Source organism: Protopterus annectens, chromosome 11.part0 (genome assembly GCF_019279795.1).
Source record: "Protopterus annectens isolate FY-2018-M chromosome 11.part0, PAN1.0, whole genome shotgun sequence".
Taxonomy (NCBI): Eukaryota; Metazoa; Chordata; order Ceratodontiformes; family Protopteridae; genus Protopterus; species Protopterus annectens.
In genome coordinates, this window is record NC_056745.1 from 1,418,576,715 (window position 1) to 1,418,594,789 (window position 18,075).

Here is an 18,075-nt window from a genome sequence, read left to right on the forward strand (position 1 = left end):
TCCTTCTCTTGAAAACAATATTTGGTTTAATACCAACACATTCTCTGATATCTCTATCATTAAGCAATATAGCCCAATTTATAAATAAAATATCCAACACATCCCTACTGTTACTGTGAAAAGTAGTAATAAAAGCACATTTAAAATTTGAATTATGTTCAGCATTGGATTGGGTCGACTCAGTCTCTACATCTACCCCATTTACCAAACAACCATCAGTGGAGGGCATGTCCTGGGCAGGAATCACCTCCTGGTCCCATAACAAGAGTTTAAAAAAACCCTTTCTCATTTATTGACCACTTCAATCATGACTTCATTCAGAAGCCATAACGGGTAACCTCTTTTGGAGAACATAACTTTCAGATGGTCACACTCATCCAAAAAGTTATCAAACAGGCTGACCATCTGGGCTGCCCTTACAAACTGGCCATTTACTACCCCTCTTTTTGGTTTAAATGGGGGTGCACTATCAAAATGCAGAAAGCTGTTCGAATAATTTGCCTTCCTATGAATTTGTGCTACAAAGGCCTTCAAATGACACTCTTTCTTCAATAAAACATCCAAATATGCTATTTGTTCACTGTTAACCTCATGTGTGAACTTTAAATAGGTGGTTGTACCATTAATGTATTCTAAAAATGGAGGGATCTCTTCTCTCAGACCACTCCAACAAATAAAAACATGATCCAAAAACCGTGTATACAATGTACACAACCTAAACCATGGGGTATTCATTAAAAATCTCCTTTCCCATTCCAACATAAGTATGTTGGAGTACAGACCACCACATGCTGATTCCATTGCCACACCAAGTGTAACCATCTGAAAGCTATGTTCTCCAAAAGAGGTTACCGGTTATGGCTTCTGAATGAAGTCATGATTGAAGTGGTCAATAAAAGAGAAAGGGTCTTTTTTTAAACCTTTGTCAGGTGACCAGAAGGTGAGCCCTGTTCAGGGCATGCCCTCCACTGATGGTTGTTTGGTAAATGGGGTAGATGTAGAGACTGAGTCGACCCAATCCAATGCTGAACATAATTCAAATTTTAAATGTGCTTTTATTACTACTTTTCACAGTAACAGTAGGGATGTGTTGGATATTTTATTTATAAATTGGGCTATATTGCTTAATGATAGGGTTATCAGAGAATGTGTTGGGATTAAACCAAATATTGTTTTCTAGAGAGAGGTGAATTTAAAATGTATTTTAGAGTCTAACATGAATGTTGTACATATAGGTTCAATGAAAAAATGTGGATCCTGTGCTCAATGTAGTCATGAGATGGAAGGTCATGAATTCTTTGTGAATGGTTTTAGAATACAGGTGAGCAAGAAGGTGTACTGCCATACCGAAAGGGTTGTTTGTTGTGCAATGTGTAACTTATGTGAATGTTTCTATACTGGAAAGACTAAGAGAAAATTTAAAAATAGAATTTATGAGCACTTAAGGGATATCAGACTTGGAAAAATCCACAAATGCCCTAAGTATACACTGTGCAGAAAAATCAGATCACTCTTTTAAATTTTTTATTGTTGACACTGTGGACTTGGATAAAAGAGGTGACCCATGGGAGCTGCTCTTAGAAAAAAAAGAATTAATTTGGCAGGTCCGTCTAAATGCGGGGCAATGGCCAGGTTTAAATGATTCTCTCTCCTTTGCTTGTTTGTTAAAACTAAAAGCATTGGAGAGGTAATATTAAAAATATATATATATATATATATATATATATATATATATATATATATACATATTTTATATTACTTTACATATTTTATATAATATGTGTGCAATATATTTACTTTAGCACTTTTGCACTTGTTAATGACATTTAAATGCTGTTATTAATAGTATTTTTTAAGACTGTTTTTTAAGATTGCATTTTATTAATGAGGAGCTTTTCTCCCCGGGTCTCTGCTGAAAATGAGCCAAAAGCTCAGCCAGACTAACCCGGTTAACAAATGTAAAATAAAAAAATAAAAATAAATAAAATAAATATTCATGAGTTCAGGATGGTCCTTCTTAGTGAATGTTATGGGATTGGTTTATTACTTAATTAATGAACCAGCAGAAGGTATTTATTAGTGTTTCTATGGATTGGCTCTTATCTAATGAAGTTAAGAAGGTTCTTGACGAAAGCGCTTATCTATTTGTTATTTTAGTCAAATAAAAAGTGTTTTTACTGCTCGCAAAGTGTTTTGCGGTCATTTACTACAAGGATTCACTTGAGCTGTTGCAATGTTTGGTTCCAAAGGTGCCGACTTTGTTTTTCTACAGTTTGTGTACTTTTGTGCTTTTTTATGTATTTTTTTGCTCGGAATGCTTTCTTTTGTGTACAAGCTCAGATTCCCTTGCAGAAACTACAAAAACTTATGAACCAATTTGTTTCATGCATAACCCGTAATTCATGAGCCTTCACTTTTAACATTTTCTTTGTCATTCATGTTTTGACAAAGAATGTCTTGCACTCATGTTCTGCACCACTATTTTTCTATTAGAGGAACAGGCACTAAAAGATACATTGTGTCTTTCTTTGTTCTGCGACTGGATACCACTGTTTGTCCGCTGAACTGTTACTCAAGCCTGGCAAACCCAGCATCTAAGATGAGCAGAATAAGTTATTACTACTAATATTTTATTTCAGGTCCTGATGTATTTTTAAAACAGGACTCTCTTCTTCCTTTGCAGAAAATCACGGATTTTTTTTTTCAAAAATGGCTTACTGTTTACTGATCTGCTACTTACAGTATCAGAATTTAATTTTGTTCTTTTAGACTGTGTCTTTATTTTACAATGTTTTCTCCAGAGTCAGTGTTAAGAATGTGTTATGCCCACTAGGATTATGTCCAACCAAAAACATGAATAAAAAAGTGAATAAGTACATTGTTTGTTTTTTGGGTTTTTTTTTGTGATAAGTATCACTATTATTGTACTTTTTCTTTTCTGTAGGTGACAAAGGTCCCTTTATCTGGACCTGGATGTGACCATTTCAGAGCTTGCAGTGACTGTCTCTCTGCACCATTCTTCATGGGTTGTGGTTGGTGCCAGCATAACTGTACCACCAGGATGAAATGTGATCCACAGTTATGGACTCAGCAGTATTGTCCACCAACAATTTTACAGGTACAATATCAATTCCTGCTTTGTTGTGGGTTTTTCAGGCTTGAGTCCTCAAAAATGCACTTATCTAAGCATCTAGTATACACACACACACACACACACACACACACACACACGCATGCACACACACACACACATATCTTTTAAAGTTACCTGCAATAAACAGATATGCGAGTGTAAAACTGGAGGAAATGCATACAAAATAAAAATACATCAGTACTGAAGAATGAAGGGCAGTAAACAGAGTGTAAACAAAATAACATACATCAGTACTGAAGAATGAAGGGCAGTAAACAGAGTGTAAACAAAATAACATACATCAGTACTGAAGAATGAAGGGCAGTAAACAGAGTGTAACCAAAATAACATACATCAGTACTGAAGAATGAAGGGCAGTAAACAGAGTGTAACCAAAATAACATACATCAGTACTGAAGAATGAAGGGCAGTAAACAGAGTGTAAACAAAATAACATACGTCAGTACTGAAGAATGAAGGGCAGTAAACAGAGTGTAAACAAAATAACATACATCAGTACTGAAGAATGAAGGGCAGTAAACAGAGTGTAAACAAAGTAACATACATCAGCACTGAAGAATGAAGGGCAGTAAACAGAATGTAAACAAAATAACATACATCAGTACTGAAGAATGAAGGGCAGTAAACAGAGTGTAAACAAAATAACATACATCAGTACTGAAGAATGAAGGGCAGTAAACAGAGTGTAAACAAAATAACATACATCAGTACTGAAGAATGAAGGGCATTAAACAGAGTGTAAACAAAATAACATACATCAGTACTGAAGAATGAAAGGCAGTAAATAGAGTGTAAACAAAATAACATACATCAGTACTAAAACACTAAACATAGTAAACTATAATGTGTACCATATCTACAAATTATGATGCAGTTAAATGTGAGTAATTGGCTGTAAAAATGTATGCTAGAAGTGTTATTTGATATGAGAGAATTATTTTTTAGTGTAAGGGAAAAAGACAAGGTGGGGAAGAAAGAAGCCATAAAACAAGTAGGGTGCTCATTCAGCTACAGAAAATATAGTAATTTAGTGTTTTTAAATGAAAAAAGAAAAGATACTATCTGACTAATGTCGTGTGGATTAAGTATAGAGCAACTTATTACACAAGAAATGGAAGAGACCAAGGACTGGAAGATTGGATTGCAGAGAGTTTTAAATGTTGACATGGGTGATGTTGATCTTATGTGCATAGGCAAGGAGTTGTATTTAGATGTGATGTAATAATTAGGTGTTCTGCTCACTGCTAACTTCTTATTATGTACTCATTCAGTGAGTTCTATGGTTGTTGCATACCAAATTAATATAACAGCTAAATCAGAAAAAAATAGTATTTAATAATTTGTAGACTAAAGTAAGGTGGTACTGTAGTTTATACACCAAAGTAAGGGTACCTTTCTGGAAGTTTGTACGCCAAAGTGCAGTGGTGTAGTAATTTGTGCACCAAAATAAAATGGTGCTGTAGTTTGTACACCAAAGTAAGGTGGTTGTATTTATGTTTGCATCTAAGAATGCAATTTTTGAACTTTACAGTAGTGTGAATAGGTTGAATGAATAGTTATAAATGGCAATCATTTGTAATCACAGACTTTATTTAAGATTACCAGTTTTTCAAAGTAGACATGATTTTATCTGTAATATTCTCCACTGTTTGCTAATCTCTCTTATTGTGTCTTATACATGTTCTAAGAATGTTTTATATTATTTAATATTTTTTCATATAATTTTGTCAAAAATTGTGCTTCTTGAGAAGATTTTACTAGAGTTTCTGTTAGGGCCACCTGGCAATTTAAAGTACAGAGAAACACAGTAAATTTGTTAGAATACTAGCGAGTCAGTGCAAAGCCTTAAGTCAACACAAAAGCAAAACAAACTGCAGACAGGTGACAGACATCATCTAAAATGCAAAATGTACTTTTTAACTAAGAAAAAAAAATTAAATATAGAATACTGACTGACATTTTGTGTTTTAGCTGCAGAATGTTTCAATCTTAAAACTATTAGCACTTATTCAAGCAAGAATGTGACACTAGCAGACCTCATATATCATGTTCATTCGCACAGTTTCAATGACAAGTGGAAAGCAGACATTCAAAAATCCAGTGAAATATTTCACATTATGCCTTAAGCTTCTTAAGCTTGTGATGAGTGTTCTTTTTTCTGATAATATATGTGTACACAAAAGTGCATGCAGAACTAGCAATAAAAACATAACTGCCTGCTGGGCAGTGAGGCACTAAAGTGTGTGAGAATCATCTGTTTGATTTAGTCAAACACTGAGGCAGTTTGTAGGAAAATTGGAGAGTCTCTCTGATTTCAGTTAGCCAAAGCACTAAAACTATTTCTGGTTCAGTTTTTCTGTTTTTCATTTCTCATAGTTTTGTGGGATGGATTTATTAATCCAGAGTGATAGCACTGTACTGACTGGTGGATAGGAAGACATAAAAAGAAAACAGTAGAAGAAATGAAATTCACTTTTTGCTAAACATTTCTCAATACTTTTTATCTGATGTATATTGGTTTACCAGTTAAGCCCAATGGACAAAATGTCCCCTTTCAAAGGCAACTCAGGAGCATTGTCTGATTAAGTGGCTTGTACATAGTCGCATCAGTAGGCATAAGGAGATGGAAACAGTTAAAACCTGTAACCTTGACTACAGGAATTATCTTATTAACAGCTGGAATCCTTAATTCTCTGTGCTAACTGCTAGGCAAACAGACTGCAAAAACTGTTAAATAACCTGTACAAGAGAAAGCAAGAAAAAATATTATTCCTTAGAAATATCTGTTTATAAGCAAAATATTTGCAGGGTGCTGCTTATTGACAGAATGTTGTACAATCAATACACAAATATAGTGAATATAAGTATTAGTGTGCAGCATCCATATACGATTATGGTGATTACCAATATTGGTGTGCACATCCATACACAACTATGGTAATTACAGGTATTGGAATACACAATCCATACACAACTGTAGTGAACACAGTTATTAATGTGCAGCATACATACAAAACCATGGTGAGTATCTGTGTTGGTCTGCACCAGCCATACATTACCATAGTGAATATTGGTATTAGTGTGCAAACTCCATAAACAATCATGGTGATTACTGGTATTGGTGTGCACCATCCTTACACAATTATGGTAATTACCAGTACTGGCGTGCACCATCTGTACACAACCATGGTAATTATAGGCACTGGTGTACACTATCCATGCACAACTGTAGTGAATACAGGTATTAGTGTGCAGCAAAATTTCATTTGGAAAACATACACAACCATGGTGAACACTGGTGTTGGTGGGAACTAACCATAGAGAACCATAGTGAATACAGGCTTTAGTGTTCAAAATCCATAAATAAACATGGTGATTACTGGTATTGGTGTACACCGTCTGTACAGAATTATGGTAAATGCCAGTTTTGGCATACACCATCTATACACAACCATGATAATTACAGGTATTGGTGTACACTATCCATATACAACTGTAGTGAATACAGGTATTAGTGAGCACAATCCATACACAGCCATGGTATTACAGTACACAGCTATGGTGAATGCAGGTATTTATGTGCAAGACTCATATGCGACCTTGATCACTAGAGGAATTAGTGAGCACCACTCATACTCAGCCATGGTTAATACAGATATTTGTATGCACCACTCTTATGGCTGATTGATGACTAGATCTACTAGTCTGTATCATCCATACACACCCATGGTGATTTCAGGTGTTGACATGCTCCTTTTATACATATCCATGATGAATACAGGTGTTTGTGTGCAGCATCCACACCCATGATGTGTACCTTTTGTAGAGTATCTTCATGATTCCAAGTATTACAGTGCACCACAAATACAACACCTTGGCAAAAACAACTATTAGTGCTCCTGGAGGGGCCCACTTAACAGATTTGGAAAATTACCTTCACCATGCTTATGTATCGTATGGAGTTTACATAGCTGGTATCCAAATAGAGTAGAGATGCACGGAGAAAAAGTCTGGAGATCAGGGCAATTGTGCCACTCATCATCTACACTATTTCACAGACTCTCATACCTTCATGGTTTTTATAAAGATAACAAATCTCTTAACCTTCTATTTGACGCCTTTTATAATGTTGGTGTTACAGTCTACCTTGTGTAGATGTTGGCTCTTACACTGTAAATCATATTCTTTCCTCTGGACTTTTTCTTTATTATATTTACTTTGAATTTATGTCCTTTTTTCAAACTGTTATCTGTCATAATACTCAACTGTTGTTGAAGGACCACCCTTGTCACCTTTTCATAATGAAAATGTTTAGACACTTCTGACATTCTTTATTTTGTGTGTGTGTGGAGGGGGCTCAGATAAACTTTCATTGCATCATATTCTCTCTGCTGTTGCCTGCATATCTGTTGCATTTTACAAATATGTGGTTTGAACCATCCACTTAAAGCCATGCAAAATAAAATTGAGTAGCATTTAGGTTGTTAACCTTTATTTTCTCCATATGCTTAAACAGGCATTATTTAATGATAACCTGCAAACAACATTTTTCCTTCACCTTTAATTTGCTATTAAAAAGGGTAGCTTATCATAGACCATGTTTGGGGTGGCCGCGGTGGTGCAGTGGTTAGCATTTCTGCCTCACAGCAAGAGGTTCTCCAGTTTGATCCTTGGCTGGCATGCCTTCTGTGCAGAGTCTGCATGTTCTCCCTGTAGTTGCGTGGGTTTCCTCCAGGTGCTACAGTTTCCTCCCACATCCCAAAGACATGCTGTAGGTGGATTGGACACTCTAAATTGGCCCTAAGCATGAGTGCATGCATATGTGTGCCTTCTCTGGAAGGTTGGGCGCAGGGCTGGCAACTCAACACTATAAAACTCCTCTGCCAATCATGAACAGACAGGTGATCTGCTGTGGTGACCCCTAACCAGGAAAAGCCAAAAGAAGAAGATCATAGACCATGTTTGCAGATGTGCTGTACTTTTTCTGTTTCATCAGATGCTTATTTACAGACTGACATTCTTGTCCACCTCCATGTGTTTGATGGTATTCTTAGCACAGACATAATGTCTTCACAGCTGCATAGCTGCCAACTTTTCTTTATCAAGGTATGTGAAAAGAGAGCAAACTATATAAAATGTGATTTAACTTAAAACAGAAGTACAAAGCATCATGAACTTAACTGCAGCAGAGTATTAAATGTTTCCATATTATACGTTATTACAGATTTATGTTTCTAAATGAAATTGAGTAATATGGAAAACTGCTATCTTGCTGTAAAATGACAACCAAAATGTAACATTACCCATAGCATATGACTTGAGAGCTATGGATAGCTGTTCACAGCAATAAACTGGTGTCTTTGTCACAATGACAGCTAAGAACCTTGACAAAGAAACCCACTAAAATCTTAGTTTATCTCTGAACACTTCAAGAAACAGTCTTGATTGTTTTGGCAGGCCATGCCTTATTTATGTAACATATGAGGATCAGTTCCTGAATTAACTAATTCATCCTTACAGCCATAGAGTCTCGCACCTCTAAGCAGGGACGTCGGGAGGCATACGCACTGTACTGATTTCAGTACAACTTATTTAGAAGAGGGGGTAGCTTTTTTAATTAAAAAAAACAGTGTGGCTCCTTTAAGTTATATTTACATACCAGCCATTCAGAATTGAGCTCACATACCAGCCAGTCGGAATTACTTCATCACGTCATGTCCGGCTGGCTGGCTGCGAGTGGGAAATGTGCATAGCTAATCACAAATGGATTATCGTTAATTCATTAACAGGTAAGTGTGTGTGTGTGTGTGTGTGTGTGTGTGTGTGTGTGTGTGTGTGTGTGTGTGTGTGTGTGTCTGTGTAAGTACAACTGGTTACACTACTGGTTATTTTTAATTTTTTTTTCAGTTGTTGTCAGAGTTTACCGCCAAAAAAAAAAAAAAAAGAACTATAGGCCAATCTCTGTGCTAAAATAAAGCCCCTAAGGGATTGGCTGTTCACAAATGTTTGCACTTGTATCTGGTTATCTCTCTCACTGTTGGGTACACTCAACAACACTGCATACTTTCCTTCCTCAGGGGCTCACATATGCCTACATCATCCAGTGTTAATCACTAAATATGGCAAGGTAGGCATCACTTTATTGCTTGAGCTCCAACTCATGATGGGGAAAGGGGGTTCCCCAGCATAAAGCTATATGCCACAGCTCTCGTGATATAGCATTCTTGGAAGGATTGACTTTATCAACTTGAACATGAGCTGCTCAAGTATCACTAACTTGTTGCTAATCAAGTCAAGAAATACTTGCAATCAGCAGCAAGTTTAAAAAAAGGGATTCAAGCAGGCGGAAAGCCTTCCTGAATTCCCTGCCATGGAAGTTCAGTCCCAAAGACCAGAAATATATTGCCTCCAAGACTGCACAAATTCAGAGAAGTTATTTACAGAGAGTCTGTGTATTCAAGTTTCTTGACCTTGACCTTGAATACACTGACGAGTGTTTAGCTTTGAGCAAATGAGGCACAATCAGCTTTAACTTGAGAATGTAAAAGACAGCAAGTCACTGACTGTTTTAGATAATTTGCCCCCAATATGATTTGAGCTGGAAACAACACTGTTGGTTAATAAGGCCATGTGATGGCACTTACTGTGTCTTTCTTGTTTATCTAAGAGATGGCATATATTATTATTAATAAAGTCTTATTCCATTTACAGACGCAGTCAGGGATAGATAAGCCTCTAGATTTAGACATTCCATTTTTAAAGTCATTCAAGCTTTAAAAGGGGTCACTGTACTTGGAGGATTACATAGTCAAGGTTATTGGATTTTGTCCAACCTGGTAAAGTTTACTGAGGAGGCCTGATTCCTATCCTCCTCCAGAAAGCTGCAACTAAAATATAATTTGCTAGATTCAGACTGGTGGAGATGCTTAACAAACAAAGCATGTGGTGGGATATTTTCTCTTGATAATATGATTTGTTTAAGCCCCCAATCATTGGTCTTTGGGGGAAAAAAGGCTTGAATATAGAGAGTGAATTTGGCAGTAAAGGCTCAATGCCAGAGTTTTCTCTGGGTTGAATGACAACATATCAATTGAGTATTTTAAGAATGAGAATTACCAAGTTGTGAAGAGTACCTTAGTAATGTTTTTATATATCATTATTTTTCAAAGAAGAAAATACTTTTCACAATATGTTGTAGTTATGCTTTCAAGTCAATGTGGTTCATTATGTCAATTGCATCATATGATGTTAAAATTCCCTTTGCATGCCTTTAAAGGAAAACTCCACAGCTTAACTGAAAAATGTGTGTTTTTCATTATGTCTTTGTTTTCTCAGTCATTTTAATGCATTAAAATAACTCTAGGTTCTTCTTAAAAGACTTTAATATGTTTTCCACAACGTGGCCGTCATGGGACCTGACATATTAATGAGATCATGTTTTAGTGTTTTCTTTTCTCCTTCCCAGAATCCATTTCAAGCCTTTTTGTATTGGTCAAAACATATGGAAGTGATGAGGTTTTCCTATCCCACTGAGATACAATATCAGCCATACCGCTCCACTTCTTTACATAATTCTGGACATAGCCTAAAATAATGGGGGACAAAGGCACAAAACATATGGGCATATTTAAAATACTGCTCTTATAAACTTCGAAGGTTGCTAGAATCATACAATCTATGTTAGCATGTATTTTCTGAATAATGTAAAGCATGAAACTTAAATGTATGTCATCATTTAGTGACTTCAATACTAAATGATTTGCCAGGAAAACATACATTTTATGAAAAACAGACCAAAAATATGAAGCACAAATCTGGACATTCTGTGAAAATCTGAAAAATTGAGAGTTATGATAACAGAAGTGTGGAGCACAGGTATCTTAAACATCTTCTGTAGAAGGTGTGCTGGTATTTTATCCCTGAATGATGATCGTAAACATTCCTCTCAGAGCCATTTATAAGCTATTCAGAGTTATTTTACAACTCTAGCCAAAGAAAATATAAAGCATCCAGGCTTTTGTAAAAATTGTCATCTCTAGCCCTATGCTATGAACACTGGCACACCCTGCCCAAGCTCTTCCTGAGGTGTCAGAGCTAGCGTTGCACCCCAAGAACTGTTAACACTTCACAGATCTTGTTCTGCAGGTCACCAGTTTCTGCAACAGGAGAAATATTTTTTTGTTATATTGAATGTTGGGGAAATGTACAGATTCCCCCATTATTGTTTTGGTTATTTGTCCTGGTTTTTTGTGATAAGGTGTGAAGTGAGAACTGAATTTGTATTCCCTCATTATTGGCTTTGTTTGTCCAGGTTTTTTGTGCTAAGAGGTTGAGAGCTATCTAAATGATAGCCATTAAGTTTCAGTCTTCCTATTTTTCAAACTGCTGAGTTAGCATAGTGGTATGTTGCACTGACTGTAGTGCATATGGTCCTGGGTTCAAGACATGCATGGTGGTAACACAGCATTTTATTCTAGCAACTTTCCAAAATTATACAAGCAATGTTTAAAATGTGTCCCTGGTTTTTGGGCTTTTGTCCCCCCCCCCCAATAAATGTTGGCTTTTTCCAGATTTCTTGTGCTGCAAAGTTCAGAGATACAGCTGAGTGTCGAGTACATTTTACAAGGAGCTGAGAGCTGCAGGGGAACTAAAGTTTAGTGCTGCTTAGGCTGACCCTACTTGTACTGTTAATAGCACAACAGGTAGTGTACTTGCTTTTGACGCAGAAGGCTATGGGATCTTCTCCCACACTAGATAGATGCATTGCTGATCCTGTACTGTGTTGTAAAGGGGGTGGATGCTGTAGTCCTTTCTGGCGAAGATATCTAGTAGTAACTATGAATCTGTTATCAGTTTGCCATCCATTCCCTATTGCAATATTACTAGCGTATCATTTTTTTTTTAATGCAACATAGGCAGTTTATTCCTCAAGGGCAACAGGCACTTTATTTGTAGATGAAACCATGAAATATAAAGTTGTTTGCTAGCAGCAGCCTCTTCATTAGTTACAGATTTCTTTAATGTGGAATTATGTAGATGGCTTTTACTATTTCAGAGATTGTGCATATTTACTGATACTGGTGGACTGTAGAAGTTTGAGTAGACTTTTATGAAGGAAATGTTCTGAATTGGGCTATTTTGTCATTATTGGTGCATGCATTTTGTTTCATTGTTTACTGGAAAAATGTTCAAAACAATAAATTTAAAACGCTCTCTAACAACTATACTGATTTGTACAAGGAATATAATTTAATACAATCAGGAAGGTGTACCAAAGAGCACGTGTATGTTTCATGTGCAAGGGGCCTATGATTTGAAAACAACCCAAAGTTAATCTTTATCTGCCACTGGCAAAATGTATTTTCTTTGAATGTGGGTTTCAAGGGCAGAGAAGTTTTAATGCTAAGTCTAGTTTCATCGTGAGACTGCATTGCTTTGTTTAGTAGATATTTATTGGTGTTCGTGCTGTAAAATGCAAAATAAAACATTTCTGGCAAATCATTTAGGAATGAAAGCATTAAATAATGACTGACGTTAAGTTTCAGATGTCATAATCTTCAGAAAAATGCATGCTAAAAAAAGACCTGTTATTCTATCAGCTGTCTTAAGTTTATACAAAATCAATGTTTAGTACTGTTTGTATGTTCCCCCAATATATTTGGCCTTGTCCAGATTTCCTGCATTAAGAGGTTGAGAGGTATGTGCAAATAAATTGCTTTATAGAATTAGGAATATCCAAACCTCTCAACTGTCCCCAATTTTGGCTGAAAATGTTGCTCTCCCCCTAATAATCCCTCCGCAAAATAGCAATTTTGGAAGAAAGCATGGAGGGTTTACAATTATAAATAACTGTAATGATCAGAATTATACATTACTTTTATTTCAGAAATGCATGTAGATTCTCTAATTTTGTCAGCTACTCAAGTTAACAGTGCTCATATTAAAATGGTGTCCCTTCTTTGACAGGTTCCCAGCTGTATTGTCTGGCAATTTTATATTTTTGCATCACATTTTTGGTCCGTTTTTCATAAAATTGCGGTTTTCTGGCAAATTAGTGGCAAATCATTAAAGACTGAAGTTGGAAAATAATGGCAGACATTTGAGTTTCAGATTTCATATCTTTCAGAAAATCCATACTAATGCAAAACCTACTACTATTCTATTATCATTCTAAGTTTATAAGAGCAATATTTAAAAAAAGTCCTTATTTTTGGGCCTTTGCCTCAGTTTTATTTATGGGTTTGTTGCTCTAAGAGGTTGAGAGGTGTGTGTGTGTGTGTGTGTGTGTGTGTGTGTGTGTGTGTGTGTGTGTGTGTGTGTGTGTGTGTGTGTGTGTGTGAGGTAGGTAGCATACTTCTCAACTGTCCAAATTTTGCAGAATGTCCAGATTTTTGCCCCATATTTTTTGTCTGTTCCTCATAAATTTTGTGATTTTCTAGAAAATCATTGAAGGCTGAAGTTGCTAAATAATGACAGACATTTGAGTTTCAGACTTCATGTCCTTTAGAAAAATTCATACTAGCACAAATCCTGTTATTCTAGCAACTTTCTAAGTTCACGAGAGCATTATTTAATATCTGTCCCTGTTTATTTTAGGCTTTGTCCATATTTCTTGCAATAAGAGGTAGGTAGGGTGTGTGTGTGAATGAAACACCCTAGTTAGGGGTAGCAGGTGGTTAGTAATTTACTCAAGCTCAAAACCTGTACCTTAGTTACAGAAAACAAAAGCATGAATCCTCTACCCCAACTACCATGCTGCATTTTTCAAAGAACTGACTTTCAGGTTCATTTTCAAGTCAAGGAACCGAGTTTGAGTGAATCTATATTATATTACTGAAGAGGCATTACAGCAAATGCCTCTTAATCAACACTAAAAGAGCGAACCGTGAATTACGAGAATGGCCATAGCTTGGCTGGGGAGGGGGGGGTAGCAGTTTGAGAGCTGTGAGTACAAATTTGAAAATCCTAGCTACACCCCTGTCTCTAAGACTGTGGATTTAGCCTTAGATTGCTCAGCATTTTTCAAAAAATCAAGTTAAAAGCATAATACAAAACAATCAACCAAAATATAATCAAATAAAAAGGTGCAAATAGCAATGTTCTTTATCCAACAAATCTTCTTTATAATGATAATAGTCAATACATCATTCACAACTTTTGTATCTATATTGTCATATATTATTATAACAAAAAAATTCCAGAATTATATTCTTCCTCATTTGCAGTCCCTCATGTCACCATTGGCTTCCCAAGTGTGGTAATTTTCCTTGTGTCCATGGCACTTTCCCCCATTGCTGGGTTGGGCAGGAGAAGTGGAGCCAGATTTTCATCATAGGTTCATAGGTTCATAGGTTTATACTAGGCTATCTGCCCTAAGGCATTTATAAGCCTAGCCCAAATTATTGTGGCTTACGCCACCCCTTATATGAAAAAATACTGTGCCCATTAGTTTGTTGTGCCTCTGTCCAGCAGTGACCCAGAGATGATTCGGGTAAACCCACGATCTCCCATCCACAGGTCTAGACTGTTCTTGAACAGAGTCAGCGGGGGGCTCTGCCTCACATGGCCCGGGATTTTATTCCGCAGCATAGGGTCTCTGAGTGATAAATCTATCCCTCCAGCACGCCCTATTTATATCCGGCTTGCTCTAGTGGTTTTGGTGGATTTGGATTTTTGAGGTGGAGCATGTCCATTAATTCGGGTTGGACATGGCCTTGTATGTCAGGCACATGTCACCTCTGAGCAGACGGTATGCGACTGAATAGAGCTGGAGTTTCTTCAATCTGGCAGCATATGACAGATTTTGGAGTCCTTTATCCTTTTGGTGAGGAACTTTGGGGCCTCTCCAATTGCTGCAGATGTCGGGTGAGATACATCCCGAATGGGGCATTGTACTCGATCATTGGTCTGATAAGTGAAGAGTACAGGGAACAATGACCTCACTAGATCTGGATGTGAATCCCTTCATGATCAGGTGGGCAATGTAGAAGGTCTTTCTAACCACTTTAGCAATGTGAGTGTCAAAGAAAGGCCACTGTCAACCTGGGTCCCCAGGTCCCTGATAACCTCTTCTGTGCTTAGTGGATTGCCACCTATATGGTAGCTTGGGGTTACCTTGTTTTCCCGAAGGGTATGACTATACATTTTTGGCGTTTAACTTCAGGCCATGGCTCTGGCACCAGCTATCTGTTTCCGTGAGTCCCTTCTGAAGGATATCAGTGTCCGATGCACTTTCCACTATGGCCCAGTTTGCAGTCATCTGCAAACTTTGTCAGCCAAAGTCCTCCCATGTTGGCCTGTACTTCTGAAGTAGATGCCAAACAATAGGGGCCAAGGACCGAGCCCTGTGGGACACCACTTGTGACCTTGGAGTCTGACACAGCCAGCAACTCTAACCCTGTGGGTTCTGTCCTTAAGCCAGTTTGCAACCCATCTTGTGACATATGGGTTTACATTTAAGCTGGTAAGTTTTTCTACAATACCCGAGTGGGGTATTGTGTCGAAAGCCTTTGCAAGGTCAAGGTAGGCTGTATGGACTGCCTTTCCCTCATCAATGGCCTTGGTGACTATTTCGAAGAAGTCGACCAAGTTCAAAAGGCATGATCTTCCCTTGACAAAGCCAAACTGGGTCGGGTCCAATGACCCTGTCAAATGCTGAAGTTAAATCTATATAAATTACATCACAGCACAATTTTCCATTTATAGGGATTATATTGTTATAGAACATGTTACAGGTGGTAATAGATCTGTTTTCAACATATGCATACTGATATATGGTTTCAAGTCCCAACCTATCAAGTTCTGACAGTAACTTATCCAATATTACTTTCTCCATTATTTTTCCACAACATGAAAGTAGACTTAAGGGTCTATATGACCCTGGGTTTGTCCTACTCCCCTTTCCCTTAAAGACAGGTTTAATAAGTGCATGTCTCCAATCTTGAGGAATCTCCCCATATTTATATGACCTAATGAATAATAGATATAATGGTACTGTAAGTTCTTGCTGAAGTGTTCTCAGGGTCTTTTCTCCCGGTCAGGGGTCGCCACAGTGGTTCACCAGTCCGCAGATTGATTGGCAGTGAAGTTTTTATGGTGTCGAGTTGCCAGTCTGGCATTCTATAGCTGTGTCAAGAATCTCAATGGCAACACTCAGATCTGCTCTGAGTTACAGCACAATGGCACTAAATATACAGAACCAACTGATACTGCCAACATCGTGGCAGATAGGTTCAGTGCTAACTTTACCCCCATCTCACTCCCTAAAAGGCCCAACTCCTCTGTGTCCTTCCCATAGCGGGTGAGTCAGCAAAGCCATTGTTTCCCATCCCTCTTTCCCAGAATTCTCATCTCCAAAGCTATTTCTGACTTTTTCCTAATTTTCACAAATAGGTTTTCATATCTTGGAAACAATTCAGGCCAGACAAATCAACCCAGTAGCATGTTTGCTTAGGGAGACTCGAATAATCATGTGATGGCAAGAAATTACTTTCTGGCTGCTTGATTTTGACTTGCTGTTCTTTGCCTACGTATTGCTGATCTCTGTCTACATTTGATTTCTGAATGGAGTTATTTAAATAAGGTTTGGTTACTTCCATTTTTTAATCTTACACTGTCTTTGGTTTTGTTTTAGCTTTTTGTTCTTTTTGGAGTTTTAAGAGGTCTTTGCTAAGGTCAGTTAGAAAAAAATTATTTTGGAGACAGTGAATAAAATCCAGCTAATTATTTGAAGGAGCTGAGAAATACCATTCCTCAGTTAACTACAAGTATTTAGTGGCATCTTTAGTGGTAGTGCTGCATGATTTACTTTTATCTGCCAAGTATAGCTGATCTCTGTCTGCATTTGATTTTTTGTAGAAAACCATATGCAAGTATAATGTGAAACTCAAAAATATAATTATATACACCTATTTCAGATAGCTAAAACAGCTTCAGAGCTTAAATCCAATAAGGTGTAAACTTTTCACCTTAATAATCAATCAAACATGAACAGTCTCAGGTCATTAAACAAAACTCCGCCCTTAACTGCAGTAATGACACGTGCTGACAAAAAGAAATTAACTATATTATAAAATCAATCCAGTACAGACTGTATATATTTTTTTATCTCAAAGTTTCATTTGTTCACATTACACAAAACATATACTTCAAATTTCATTTGGAAAACATACATAATCAGTTGCCGTGTTTCAGATTATCTAAGCAACATTCATTGCTAGATACCAATAACTTAAGGAGTTAGAACACTAACAGCCAATCAGATGTAAGAAATCTCATCTTATTCTGAAACATCTTGACGTGACATACTGTCTGTCACGGTTAATCATTCAAGCTTCAGTATAAGATCTATAAAATATACAAATATAATGTAACCTTACAATAGATATTGGAACTCAGAAATATAATTATATACCTACCTCAGATAGCTAAAACAGCTTTGGAGTTTAAATCCAATAAGGTATAAGATTTTCACCTTAATAAACAATCAAATATGAATGATTTCATTTCATTAAATAAAGCTCTGCCCCTTAACTGCAGTAATGAAATTTGAAGTTTATGTTATGTGCAATATGAACTCTGTTGTAAGAATGTATTAATATATATGAATTTTAACATATCTAAAGGGTTTGAACTAGTACAATGTTTTTTAAAACACTTTGTATTATAAAACTCTTTTAGTATTTGATTGACTGATTAGGTCTCGTGGTGGATGGAGACCTATTGTATTTGATTGATTGTTGAGTGAAAACTCTTATTACGAACTCTAGCATATGTAAGGGGACTGACTTGAAAGATGAAAATTTTTTTTATTTGATAGGTTACTCAGGTCTGAACTCCAAATTTTATTGGATCACAAAATATTTATTTTTAAAAAAAAAAGTTTCTTAACTGTTTATATCTTATGACTGGTTCTCTGTGTC

At 36.7% G+C, this 18,075-nt stretch overlaps 1 protein-coding gene across 2 annotated transcripts in view; it reads left to right on the forward strand.

Annotated features, from left to right (window-relative positions):
- MET (MET proto-oncogene, receptor tyrosine kinase) overlaps positions 1-18,075 on the forward strand; it is a 1,562,736-nt gene that overhangs the window by 781,565 nt on the left and 763,096 nt on the right. For both annotated transcript variants that reach the window (XM_044088706.1, XM_044088705.1), the window contains exon 5: positions 2,945-3,118. In XM_044088706.1, coding sequence (XP_043944641.1) covers positions 2,945-3,118 — 174 coding nt within the window. The remainder of the gene's footprint in view (positions 1-2,944; positions 3,119-18,075) is intronic.